We start from the raw sequence: 13,375 nt of genomic DNA, 5'->3' as shown, positions 1-13,375 counted from the left end.
GGGCGACCCCAATCCCAGCTCTGCAAGGTGGGGCTTTGATTAAGTGTCATGTATTTGCCCCAAATCTGTCTCTCTCCATGGCTGGACTCTGCTTTCCTGTTTCCTCTTAGATAGGCTCTTTCCCCCATGGTTGCAAGATAGCCATGAACTTCTGTTTTCTAAGTCATTGACCCAACTTGGGTCACATGCTCATGCACAAATGAATCACCATGGCCAGGGGAATGGAATACAGTGATTTTCCCAGCCTGGAGCCACAGGAACTCAGAGTAGGGAGGGGAGGAGTGTCTCAAAAAGGAAGAAAAGAAAACTGAAAAGTAGAATGGGAAAATGATTCCGGGGAGCAAAACAAAAGATTTTTGCTACAAGTATTCAAAATAATTACCTCGATTCATGACTCATTGTATTAGTTTGCTAGGGTCGCCACAACAACCTACCACAGAGTGGATGGCTTAAACAACAGAAATTTATTTTCTCACAATTCTGGAGGCTAGACGTCCAAGCTTAAGCCACCAGCAGAGCTGATTTCTTCCGAGGCCTTTCTCATTCTTGTATCAATAGATAGCCATCTTCTCTATGCGTCTTCACATGGTCTTCCCTCCACAGGCGTCTGTGTCCTAATCTCCTCTCCTTATAAAGAACATCAGTCATAGTGGATTACAACCTACCTTAATGATCTTATTTTACCTCTTTAAAGATCCTATCTCCAAACACAGTCACATTCGGAGGTGCTGAGGGTGGACGTCAACATACGAATTTTGGAGGAACACAGCTCATCCAAAAACACTTGTATTAATGAAACTTTTCTTTTCCTTAGTGCCAGTTTAGTTCTTCCCTTAGGACTTGAAGAATTATGTTTGGTACTTCCTGGGATGAGATATCATCATTACCACTATTCATTCATTCAGCTCATAAGCAGTATCTACTACCTAACACGTGTCTGGCACTTTCTGGGCACTTGAGATACATCAGCAAACAAAATCCTTGTCCTGCTCCAGGCAACATATAATAAATCGATAATTGCTATGGAAATAAGATAAGAACATATTTATGGAGCCTCTAGAAGCTGCAAGTGAGGAATTTTACAATAATTTTTTGTGTACTTAGTGTCCACAATGCTTTTGTGTCACACTTTTTCATTCAGCAATTTTGGCACTATATAATAGAAGGAAAGGCATTGTCATCCCTAAGGCCTGCTTTCCAATCCACCCTTTTCAAGACTCACAGACATTATGATTCAGCCTGCTTCTACATGAAACTCACAGGGACACATCAGACTTTCTGACTCCCAGACCAGTCCTTGCCCCGAAGACTACGTCTTTTCTTGCAAATGTTCAGTGTTAACAGCCCTACCTAGACAGACCTTCTCCTCGTTGACACGGTAGCTCCCAGATTCTTAGGGACTGCCTTGTAGAAAGACATAAAACTTAGGATTGTACAGCAAAAGAAGGAGAGTTCAAATCAAAAAAGGCACACAGGCTGTCCAATTCAGTCTGCACATTTCGTTTGTGCATTTCCTGCCTAGTCACAGGGCATTTCATTCATTTTTGCCTGGCGCATGTAGGAAGCAGTGCACATTTCAGGGGATGAGGGTAAGAAATAAAGATATTGAGGCAGAAAAGGGAAATGGAAAGATGTAAATAATCACAATTGCTAACATGAATGAACACTTACTTCTTGCCACTCTCTGTTCTAAGTTTTACATGCAAGAACTCATTTAACTCAAAAAACAAATCTAAGAAGTAGGTAGTGTTATCCCATTTTATAGATGAGAAAAGTAAGGCCTTGAGAGATGAAGTTACTTCTCAAATGTCATACAGTTTATGGCAGAAGCAAAATTCAAAGCCAGGCAGCCCTGCTCCAGAGCCCATGTTTTCAACCCTGCAGCCTCCAACTAAGTCCTATCCAATCAAAAGCACTGCCTACCACGTTAGCTGAGCACTCAGCACAGCTCCTTCTAGAAAATTCTATCCCTGAGCTTTCACCAGTCTGCTGCAAGAAGATTTCCTGACTCTCTGGGACTCTGTCCTTCCCCTCACTCCCACCTACATCCTGTGGAGCCAACATAAAGCTTTCTCTCCCAATGATCGTTCACGTCCCTTCAGACAACATACGGTGAGCATCCACTGTGTATCAGACACTGTGATAGGCACTGAGAATACAGAGATGAATCACCTCCATCCCTGGCCTTCCAAGGAGCCTATAATCTAAAAGGAAGATAAAGAAAAAAGCAGATAATATCAGCACAGTGTTGTGGCAGAAGCAGGCCCAGGCTGCTATAGGAGAGACTTATTCGTTTCTCAGTTATTACGCGTGGAATCCTCCTCAAATTTGAGAACCTCTTTATAACATTGAAGGCAATGCTATTAGCTCATTTTACAGGATAATCGGTATCAGGCTCAGATTTGGGGAAACATGATTGATGCAGAGTACATCTGGGTTCACATAAAAATTGAACCATGTTTTTAAAAAAATCTATTTTTGAAAAAGAAATGGTAATTGATGAATAAATTAAGAAGTTTTTTTTCCCCAGGAATTTTAATAAATTATCAGGATTAGGTCGTGGTAGTGGGGAAGAAAATGTCAATAATGCCAATTAATGCTAGATACAGAATTGAATATGCTTATACTCAACACTGACATCAAAGGGTATGTACGTTATGCCCAGAAGATGAGAAGAATGAGAAATGGGCTTCCACTTCACAGCCATCACACAGACAGTTATCGCTTCGTGCCCTCAAATCAAGGCAGAGGAACCTGCCTGAAATTGGATACTTTGGGCAGTCCCCTGCCCCTGGTGTGGGGCCAGCCCTGGGTTTTACTTAGGTGTGGGCACATCCCACCAAGCAGAGGATGGCTGTCACCGCCACTGAACCCTGTAGTCATGTGAAGAAGGGACAGCGTGGATTTTCAGTGAGCAAAACAACATTGAGCTCAAAACGTTGTCCAAAGATGGAGCAGGCCCATCAGGAGGCGAGTTCCGGTGCCTAGAGTCCTTGAAACCAGCTTTGTGGACCACCAGCAGGAGAGCTGCAAAGGGATCGCAAGCTGGATTTGAGACGCAATGACTCCAGGACACTTGAATCATAATTTCGCCAGGAAAAATATTTCCAGTGAGTCTGTGACAGTTCCCAAAGGAAGCAGTCCGGAATTAAGTGGCCTGTTACCAATATGAAAGCATCTGACCAGTAGCTGGCAAGCCCTGGATTTTCTCAGACTCTGAGGAACCTTGTAACACTTCTGGGATTCCACTGCCTCTTTAGTAAAAGGGAGATAATCATGCTGGGACCTCCATACCTGCCTCTCAACCGTGAGGCGAGAATTACACGAAATAATACTTTTCAAAGAGTGTTCACATCTATAGAGGATTCAATTCACAAAGAGAAAGGAAGCAACATTCACTGATCCCTGCCAAGAGCCAGGCCTCTCACATACTAAACGTATTTAATTTCCCCAACCCCCTTTCTGTGAAGTGTGCAGTTCACCACTGTGCAGATGAGGAAACTGAGGATTGGCGAGATGAAAGGACCAAGGGTGCCATGGCTGGCAGCAGAGGGAGCTAGGATTCACAGCCAGCAAACCCACAATTCCTGATCTTGATGAGCTCTATCTATTCTGTTCCTGAGGGGGATTTAATTGTACATGTTTGTTCTGGCTTCAGACCCTGGGAGAGGAGAAGAGACTTAATACTTTAATCTTAATAACACCAGATACCTTATGACTTTCATAAATCTGTTTTCTTTATTAAATAGGTGTGGGATCTTCTTAATACACAAGAAAAGTTGTACAATCTTAAAGCTGACACTCACAAAGGAGATACTGATTTCCTTCCAGCGTTAAGAAGGCATTGAAATTAGTCATTTAGATGCATGTGTTACATGATATGTTACACAGAATTTCCAAGTGTATTTTCCTAATTTAGCTTTTCAAGAATTCCATACAACATTTATCATTACTCCCATTTTGCAGACGGAGAGGCTGAGGTTCAATGATAGGTCACACAGCACGTGGCCCCCTGGAGCCCCATCTCTGGCTCCTGCATCCCCTGTTCCCCGTCCTCCCAGCAGTTCCTTCCCAAAGCCTGCTGTGGATCTAGAAGTACCAAGCTCAGATAGAGCTCTGTGTGTGAGGAGAGAAGGCAGGACCCATGGAAGGTTCTCCAAGGACAGATGAGAACTTCAGGCCACCTGGCCCAGCCTCTGTCAGTTAAAGAAACTGAGGCTCAGGGATTAAGTACCAGGCGTGATCCATAGTGTAGGATCAGGGCTTCAGTGCACGGTGCAGGGTCCTGACTCCAGGACCTGCACCCCTGCCACTCAGGCAACTGTCTCTCTCGTCTGGTTTCAGTGCTGCAGTTTGTGTTTACAATGCGTCTGCTCCTATCGCCACCCACCCACCCCTCCCCAGCCCTATAATACCACTGTTGCCAGCGCTCTTTCTAAACACAGCTCCATCATACCACTGGTTTGCTTGAAATTCCCTACCATGTCCCCATTGGCCTTCCGGTTGATCCTGGCATCAAAAATGTATTTCTTTTATAAACAGAAAAATAGAAGAAATGGATATTATTTTAAAACTCCGGAATGCGATATGCAAGATCTGGCCCCTGTCTGATTCCCACTGCCCAGGAAATGCAGCCACGCCAGACTACCCCCACCCCGGCTGCCCCCCAACCAGCACATGCTCCTTCCTGTGCAGGAACTGCCCTACCTCCCCTTCTCTACAAGACTGAGCACCATGTCCACTGGTAAACAAGCCTTCCCAGCCTAATTTAGCTTCACCTCCCATGAGGTCCGGCAGAAACCTGTCATAATCTGTCACAACATTTATCACACTGCACTGCGACGGTGAGAGTTCTTGTTTCTCTACAAGTCACTGAACTTCTTACAAATAGATCTTTCAGCTTTGTGCCCCCAGTGCCCAGCACGGGACCCGGCACACAGCAGACACGCAATAAGTATTCATAAGCTGAATGAGCAGATGAGCTGGGATTTGAACTGTTAGTCCCTCAGTTTGTTTTGCTCACTCACCAAGTATTATTGCCTGTGTTTCAATCATTGCCTCTGTAACTTATGTGAAAAGTGATAGACAGCATTTCATTTAGTCTTAGTTTTTCAATTCAAATCTTGAATCCAAAATATACTCAGGAAGTTTAAAAAATTTACGTATAAAAGGGTATGTCTCCTAGCTAAGTTCCCTCCCCCTTGGACACCACTGTTGCTAGTTTCCTGTGTACCCTTCCTGAGTTGTAGTATGCATCTACAGGCCAATGCAGGTAGAAAAATAGACAGACATATTTATATACATTTTTACATATTATACACATTGCTCACAGTCTTACTTTTTTTTCTTAATATATCTTGGATTTCTGTTAATTCACTAAGAAATGCTTTTGAATGGTTGCATTGTATTCCATTGTATAAATTACCATAATTTATTTAACACATCACCAATTGATGGGATATGTAGGTTGTTTCCAATCTGTTGCAATGAATGACCTTAGGTATAAGTCTTTTCACATGTGTGTTCATATATGTAAAAACTGATAGCTTTTTGACACTTTTCTAAGCAACAGGCAGATTTTTTTTTTTTTTTAAAGACCTTGCCGAGTTGGCTTGTGGGATCTTAGTTCCCTGACCAGGGATCAAACCCAGGCCCCCTGCAGCGGAAGCACAGAGTCCTAACCACTGGACAGCCAGGGAATTCTCCAGACTTTCAAATTAAGACTACTGTATTCCTTTTTCTAACAGGGGCTCATCAGAAGAGTCTTTCCAAATCCCTGACTCTCTCTGCCTCCGTCTCGCCATCTATGAAATGAGAGGAGTATTTCTTTCCCCTGAAGGCTCATAGCTGCATGTTGTTAAGACTGAAGGTTTATTTTTCTGAGCTTTGAAATTCTTCCAAAAGAGGAAGCCTTGTTTCTCCCTTTTAATCCAATTTCCTGTTAGGCTAAAAGGATTTATAAACAGGATTTTTAAAAATTTATCTCTTTTCTAGTCTTCTAACTTAGCAGTTTACTAGACTGAGGCAGGTTTTTCCTGCAATGATTTTTTTTAAACTTTTCCATTTATTCAGGGATGGTTCTTTATACTGCATCAGGCCAAATCTGCTTTGTCTCCAAAAGGATAAATGCAAAACAAAGAAAATTACTTACCTGCTTTAGCTTTTTTTACGTCAGAATATCTCATTAGCTACAAACACTAAGCTAACAAGTGAGAAACACGCAGGGTAAAAAAGCCATCGAGCAAGAACAGAATGTCAAACAAATTAGCAGATAACAGTCTCTTCCCAAAGCAGCTTGGCTATTTGATAATAAAGTGGAAAACTGATTGTCAACTAAAGGATGAGGAACTTCAGTCCCAGGAGAGGATTCTAGGGCCCTCAGATTCTTTCTCCACGGCTAAAATGAAGCTGTGAATTAAGCAGAGATCCAGGTGACAAAGGCCAAGAGCTGGCCTCATTGAACACAGGGGGCTTTACTTGAGTCACTGACTCTACCTGCCACGTTTCCTTGGCAACTAAAGATCTGCTCTTCCAACGCTCTAGAGAAGACCCATGATTCTCAATTCTGGCTGCATATTGGAATCACCCAAGAAGCATTAAAAATGCTCCAGCTCCAGAAAGTCTGATTTTAACATTTGGGGCTAGGTCCTAGGAATCTTTTTGTTTTTTTTTTTAAAGCTCTACAAATAATTCTAAGATGCAGGCAGGGTTGAGGACCATCGTTACAGAGACCTCTGGGTGGTGGGATTGCAAGCAGCCTGTGAGACTCAGAGAAAGAAGAAAGAAGGGATTCCATGTGATAAGAAACCCAATCCGTGGGAATCCTGGAAACCCTACAAAAGGCCAGTCTTATCCTTTTGCTCCCCTGCTTCAAATCCTCAGTGCCTTCCATTTGTTTTCAAGGTAAAGGCCAAAACCCTTAAACTACCTCCAAGGCCCTGAGAGTCTGACTTCTCCCCACCCTTCCCACTTCACCCTGTCCCTGCTCTGGTCATACGGGACCTCCCTCAAGTCCCTGGGGGTACCCTGTGCCTTCTGCCCGTTGGCCTTTGCCTGTGACATCCTTTTCCCCGAGCGCCAGGAAAAAGGCCGCTGCCTATGCCAGGCATGAAGCACTGTTCTAACGGATGGGACAGGCCCCCCACAGAGGAGGACAGATAAGGACAGTGCTCAAGCCCACTGCTAAGCCCACCTGGCTCTTCAGGGCCCTTCACACTGGCAGCAGACTTCTTGGACACTTAAGTTAAAATAAACGGACAAAGAAGAAGAGACAACTAAGAAAACTGCATTCCCTTTACCAAAGGGCGTGGATCCGAGGAGTTGCTTGCATTTATTTTATCTCATGTGTTTTTTGTTGTTGTTAACCTAACAGGAAGGTGGAGATGAACCGGACTATCATGAAGAACCTGGAGGACCCCTCGGAGAAAGTCATCCAGACACTCAAGGTAGAGACAGCCGGGCTGGGTTTTACAGGCTGACTGCAATAATTGTGGGATGAACTATGCACGGCTCAAGACGTTAATGAGGAAGGACCCTTCCGTTCCCTCTCGGGTCACGGGCTGGAAGGCAGAATGCAGGCTCTGAGGGGCTCTCAATGCATCCCAAGCCACCTGATGAAAACATGCTTTTCCGTCCTTGGGCTTATCGAAAGATTTATTTCCTGCCAGCGGCTGCAGACTGATAGAAGTGCAGGGAGTGCAGACTCTGGGAGTGGAGAGTTTCTTTTTTACAGAAAGATCCCATGGGCACCTCTACCTCTGGCTTCTCCTGCTTTCACAGGCGCTTGGATAAGCAGGTGAGGCAGCTGAGGTTCCCTGCCTGGAGGGATATAACACTCCAACAGAGGGGGGAGCAGCATCTTTAGAGACCCAGTCCCTGCCCCCCACAGCTCTAGGTGGCCAGAGCTGCTTGAGTGTGGCCTCCGCCAAAAATGATGCTGCATTTGATAATGATGATGATTCTGGGAAAGAGTGGGCCCGCAACTGGGCTTTTTGGCATAATTCACATTCTGATACCCTGAACTAGACTCGCAGCTCTCCCCTGGGGGCATCTGGGCATGCTTCCTGATGCTGCAGTTAGCTAGTCCCCGGTAGCAGAGCTGGTCTTTATCCTCATTGCTTCTCGCGGGAGTGGAAACAGATGTATGAGAGACGCTGCATTCTCAAGGAGTAGAGGCAGGGCCTGCCAGCCAGAGTTGCACTTGTTGTTCGCTGTACAAGGGCTTCCAGCAGAAGGAGCAAGAGGGAGGTGAAATCCAGCCTGTGCTGTGCTCCCTGAGCCATGCACTCCAGCACTGCGTGCATCTCCCCAGAGGAGGCTCCTTTTCCTACTTGGCCCTTCTACTGGGACGCCTTTCTCTAAGTCATATAAGGTGCTCTATGTAGGCTGGCAGCAGCATATCTGAGCAGCTGAGTGAGAGCATGGGCTCTGGAAGAGGATTACCTCTGCCTTAACCTCCCCACCTCAGTGTCCTCAACTGAGGTTGAAAACAGTACTGCCCTCATGAGGTTGCGAGCAATAAATGACGTAATTCATGTACCATAGCCCTTTAATGACTATTAATCTCAACTTGGCTATCACAATGAGTAAGTATCTACCCTCTCATGGTCACAGTTTACCAGTCTGTGAAATGACACCACGATTCTTCCTATCCCACCTGGAGCCCCATGAGGAGAGAGAGACCATAGAGCTCACTGGAGATAAATGTGCAAAGTCCTGGATCTGGGATTTCACCCTATCTTGATCTTTTTCTGTTTATATCTTTTACTATGTCTTTCAGTTGACACTCCAAAAAAAATTAATTTTTATACTCATTATCATTAATTATTATACTCATTTTAAAAGATTTCACTGCTTCTGGATATCAGACTATAAAATATTATGGTAGCCTGATCCCTATAGTCGGTCAAACTTTTAAGCAAGGATTCTGCTGACGTAAGTCTTCTGCCACCTCCATTTTCAAAGCTGAGTGACAACAGCCAGGAAAATGCATTCCAGTCTTCAGATCTTCCACATTGTAAATCACATATCAAGATTGTGAACACTCAAGGTCTTGGCCCAGTGCAGTGGAGGTTTTAGGCAGCACAGAGCGCGGCTAAAACTAAGCAATGACCAAGTCAGTCAAAACAGATTTCCTGTCTCCTGACAGAGGGACAGGCCCCAGCTGAGTTCCATAAAGGTTATTCAGACTCTTTAACACAGTGAAATATCACCACAGAAAATTAAAGAAGGCATTTGCCTGTCCTGAATGATAAATGCTAATGTTTAAAAAGGATTTCAAATCTTTGAAGGGAAAAAAAGGAGGCAGTGCCAAGGAATTGTTTTTAACTAAGGATCAATTTCCCCCTCATAGTTCTTACGACTAATTGCCCGGATTTTTTTCCCACTCTAAATTAAGCAGTGAGCTACAAGATTAATTATAAGCAGTGAGCCAGGCCATATCCAATGAGTCTCGGACTTGGTGAGAATACAGCCTGCAGGTTTTCACAAGACAGATCAAATCAGCAACCTCTAAATCAAAGAGGGTTTGGGAAATTGCTCTTCTTTTAAATACAAAACTTTTCTTTCTATCTCTATTTCTCACCCTCAAAATCCAGGGAAAGAATAAAATTTCCATTCTTGTTTCAATTCTTGTTTATTTCCTAGGCCAACAGTTCTCAAACTTCAGTGTGCCTCAGAATTACCTGGAAGGCTTATAAAAATAAAGATGGCTTGGCCCTGCCTCCAGAGCTTCTGATTCACTGGATCTGGGCTGAGGTCATAGAATTTGCAGTTTTGTTTAGTTCCTCAGTGATTCTGAGGCTAGTGGTCCATGGACCACACTTTGAGAACCACTGCCCTGGGCCTTGCTTCAAGGATTTATTTCTCTGAATTTGGCAGTGACTCAATTTAATCTGTTCTTTTAAATGTAATGGGAGTAGGAGGATTGTAGGGCACTGTTTAGGTAGCATCACAGTGATCAAGAGCATCTATTATCAAGCCTGAGTCCCAGGGTTCAAATCCTGGTTCCACCGCGTATTAACTGTGCAGCCCAGAGTTACTAAACTTCTCTGGGCATCTTTTTTCTATATCGGTAAAACGGGGATACGAATAGTACTTACCTTGTGTGGTGGTTATGACATAAAGGAGTTAATACATGTAATATGCTTATAAGAATGCCTGGCTCACAGTAAGTGCTCACTAAAGGCTAGGTATTAGTCTAGTTCTTAAAAACCATAATTTTAGTAGCCTTATCAAGAGAGATTTGTTCTAAGTTGATAACATGATGTAACATGATGATTTATTGATATTTACCTTCCAAATCAGTCTCAGTTGCAGGGAGTGGGGGTGGTATTGCTTGCTCTTGGGGGATTGACTGAGTCCTCTGTGTAAGTCCTTCTTTTGCTTAAGCCCAGGGCTGGGCAGCAGATCCAATCTGAACAAGGTTATGTTGAGGTAGTGATGTAACACCTTGGAACGTGGCAGAACTTGATATTCTCAGGATCTCTGAGAGATCTTGGGAGCCCTGCGTGAGGTGCAGGGGATCCCTAGTGAGTAGCCTGAAATAGAGGGAGCTGGGGGACAAGAGGCAAGTCTCGCAGAAAACCTGGGAAACCAATGGGCCATTTCTATTCTACCAGGAACAAAAAAGGCTCAGAGTGTTATTGCTTTATTCAAGAGACAGATCAGGATGTACTGGTCAGGATGTTGGTTCCAACAAAGACCAAAATAAAGTGACTGCAAACAAGATGGAAGGTTTATTTCTCTCTCATGGAAGAGTCTGAGCTGGCAAGCAGGGGGAGGACAGCTCTGCTCTTTCTCTCATCATCTCTCTGTCACCCCCGTTGCTGTCACCCTCGTCTGCATGGTTGAAGCTGGCTCAGCTTCTCCCTCACCCTGCAGGAGAGGAGAGGAAAAGGCACCGCTGCCTTTTGTGGACTGATTCAGGAATTGCACCACTTCCACCTCTGCTCATATCCCACTGGCCCACCTAGCTCCAAGCGAGGTTGGGGAATAAAGTCTCTCTCTCTCGTTGGGTGTCTTTCGTTGGGTGCCAAGCTAAAACTTGAGGAGGTCGGCCACCCAAAGGCAGAGGGAAATGGACATTAGGTGGCAGTTAGTTAGCATCTCTGCCACCGCTGGGTAGATGGCTCTGTCTGGCAGATGCTACCACTTCCCTACCTCGTGGACTGAGTCACCATAGTGGGTCATTTCCCTCTTCGCTGCACACACCGTGCATGTTTTAGCCGCCCCCTCTGTGACTGGCCTGAGAAGAGGAGCCAGAGTACCCGTTTCCTCCGTTGGTCTTTATAGCGTCAAAGGGAGAACTGAAAATTATGATGCAGTTGTGAATTTGCCTGATAACTTTTAAAAGTTCAGAGACTTCTGAGAGGCTTTGGTGCTGTCATTTCCACTGACCTCGATGGGAACTGCCTAAGGAGCCAGACTCTCTTCTTTGAAAATAAGCCGCTTATTACGAAGTGGCCGACACCAGCTGCTCTCCACTGCCCTCTGTATCATTTGATGACACTGCCACTTTCCCAGAGCACTGAAGCCTAATTCAATTTCACACATACTTACTGGGCAACCACTAAGAACCACTTTATAGCCCATGTGTTATGCAGGTTCTTGAAGGCAAGGACTGTGCCTTGTGTAGCCAGGCCTAGCAAATGTTCCATAGATGAATGACTCCAATGACTGGAGGAATGAATGAATGAGTATTCAGGAGATTCAGAGATGACAAAACCAAGGTTCCTACCCTTAAGAGCTTGCAGTGAAGATTCAGCTTTGGGCCTTGGGACACTCCCTGTGAAGAAACAGTGCCTGCATGGGTGAGTTAGGTCCAAGTCCTCCAAAAGGAGTGTACTCACAGACCCACAGCAGGACCTGCCTCTCCACCAAAGACACAGAAGCAGCCACCAGGGGTGGCAAACGGCTAATGCTGATGGGGAAGGACAAGTGGGTGAGGAGGGCGCTGGCCCCACCGGCTGCTAGGTGAAGGACCTACTAGCCGCCAGGCCTTCCTTAACCCGACAAGACTGGTCTAATAAGTGGCTAGTGCACTAAACGGTTACATTATAGTAGAGCTAGAAGGTGAGAATCACTGGTCCAGACCCTTTCTAGCTAGAACCTGGGGGCTTGTTAGAAATGCACATCTGGGGTCTCACCCAGACCTACATGTGCTTTAACAAGATCTTCAAGTGACTCCTGTGCGCATTATTATTTGGGAAACCCTGGAATAGACTCATTGAGGACATTGGGTTTCAGATTTGAAAGATAATGGTTCAGTTACCAGCTCTGCCCTTGATTAGGCCCATAGTCTAGGGCACATAATTTCTCTGGGCCATGGATTCCTTTTCCACAGACCAAGGATGTGGGCTGGATAATTTCTCAGGCTCCATCCCACCCTCATGCTCTTTGCATCTATGACTCACCAGGGTTGCATAGTGATAAGTGACAAGCAGCAGAGCCAGGACTGGGGCTGGGCCTCCTCTCCAAGCTCCTCCTGCTACACACACTCCCAGGGAAAGCCAGCTACCATTTCAATTTGTCGCACATAAAGCTCTGCCACCCAGTCACCCTTGGGTGGGCCCTGACCAAGAGAATCTGGGAGGAGACCAGCAGTCCCCATGCTGCATGTGGGCCCGTCAGCCTCAGCAGCCAGTGAGTGAGAGCCCAGCGGGTCAAACATAAGAACACTGGCTTCACCATGGTTCTCTTGTACCGGCATGAGGCCTCAGGAGGCCCTCTGGCCTCTCTCGGCTTCCACTTCCTCATCAGAAAATAATGAAACTGATCTTCCAATCTCTACTTCTCATTTCCTGTGACTTAGTGACCTTGGGATTGTTTCTGTTAAGGGGAAGAGCAGAAGTCTCAGTGTTACCACTGAGATAGCTTCAGGGTTTCAGACACCAGGTTTGGGCCTCCTTAAGTCTTCAACCACTCACTGCATGAATGGAAATTGCCTTCATTTACTTAGCAACCATTTGCTGATCCCCTACTGGTGCCAGGCCCTCTGTGGTTGGATAAGACACACTCCTTATGGAGCTCCCACTCTAATAGAAGAGCCAGACATGCACAGACATGGTTAGAACCATCCGTATGTTCAATATGTTTAGCACTCCAAGAGAACACAGGAAGGACAACTGATCCAGACCAGCATGGGAAAGACAGGGAAAAGTCAGGGAGGGCTCCCTGGAGGAGGTGATGCCTGACATAATGGAAGGAGTCTACTGAATCCAGAGTGCACTGCACCCATTTGCAATGAAGGCTATTAAGACAGGAGTAACAATTCACACTCACTGTGTGCCAGGCACCAGACTAAGCGTTTTCTGTCAATTCTTTCATTTGACTTTTATAACAATCCTATAAAGAAGGAGCTCTTATTGTCTCCATT

General features: G+C 45.2%; 1 protein-coding gene across 1 annotated transcript in view; it reads left to right on the top strand.

The window, feature by feature from the left end:
• KIAA2012 (KIAA2012 ortholog) overlaps positions 1 to 13,375 on the top strand; it is a 110,856-nt gene that overhangs the window by 70,477 nt on the left and 27,004 nt on the right. Inside the window, exon 15 of the mRNA XM_057746567.1 lies at positions 7,373 to 7,445. Coding sequence (XP_057602550.1) covers positions 7,373 to 7,445 — 73 coding nt within the window. The remainder of the gene's footprint in view (positions 1 to 7,372; positions 7,446 to 13,375) is intronic.

This window comes from Hippopotamus amphibius, chromosome 8 (assembly GCF_030028045.1).
Source record: "Hippopotamus amphibius kiboko isolate mHipAmp2 chromosome 8, mHipAmp2.hap2, whole genome shotgun sequence".
Taxonomy (NCBI): domain Eukaryota; kingdom Metazoa; phylum Chordata; class Mammalia; order Artiodactyla; family Hippopotamidae; genus Hippopotamus; species Hippopotamus amphibius.
Note: the sequence above shows the minus strand (reverse complement) of the source record. Positions and strands in the feature narration are given on the sequence as shown.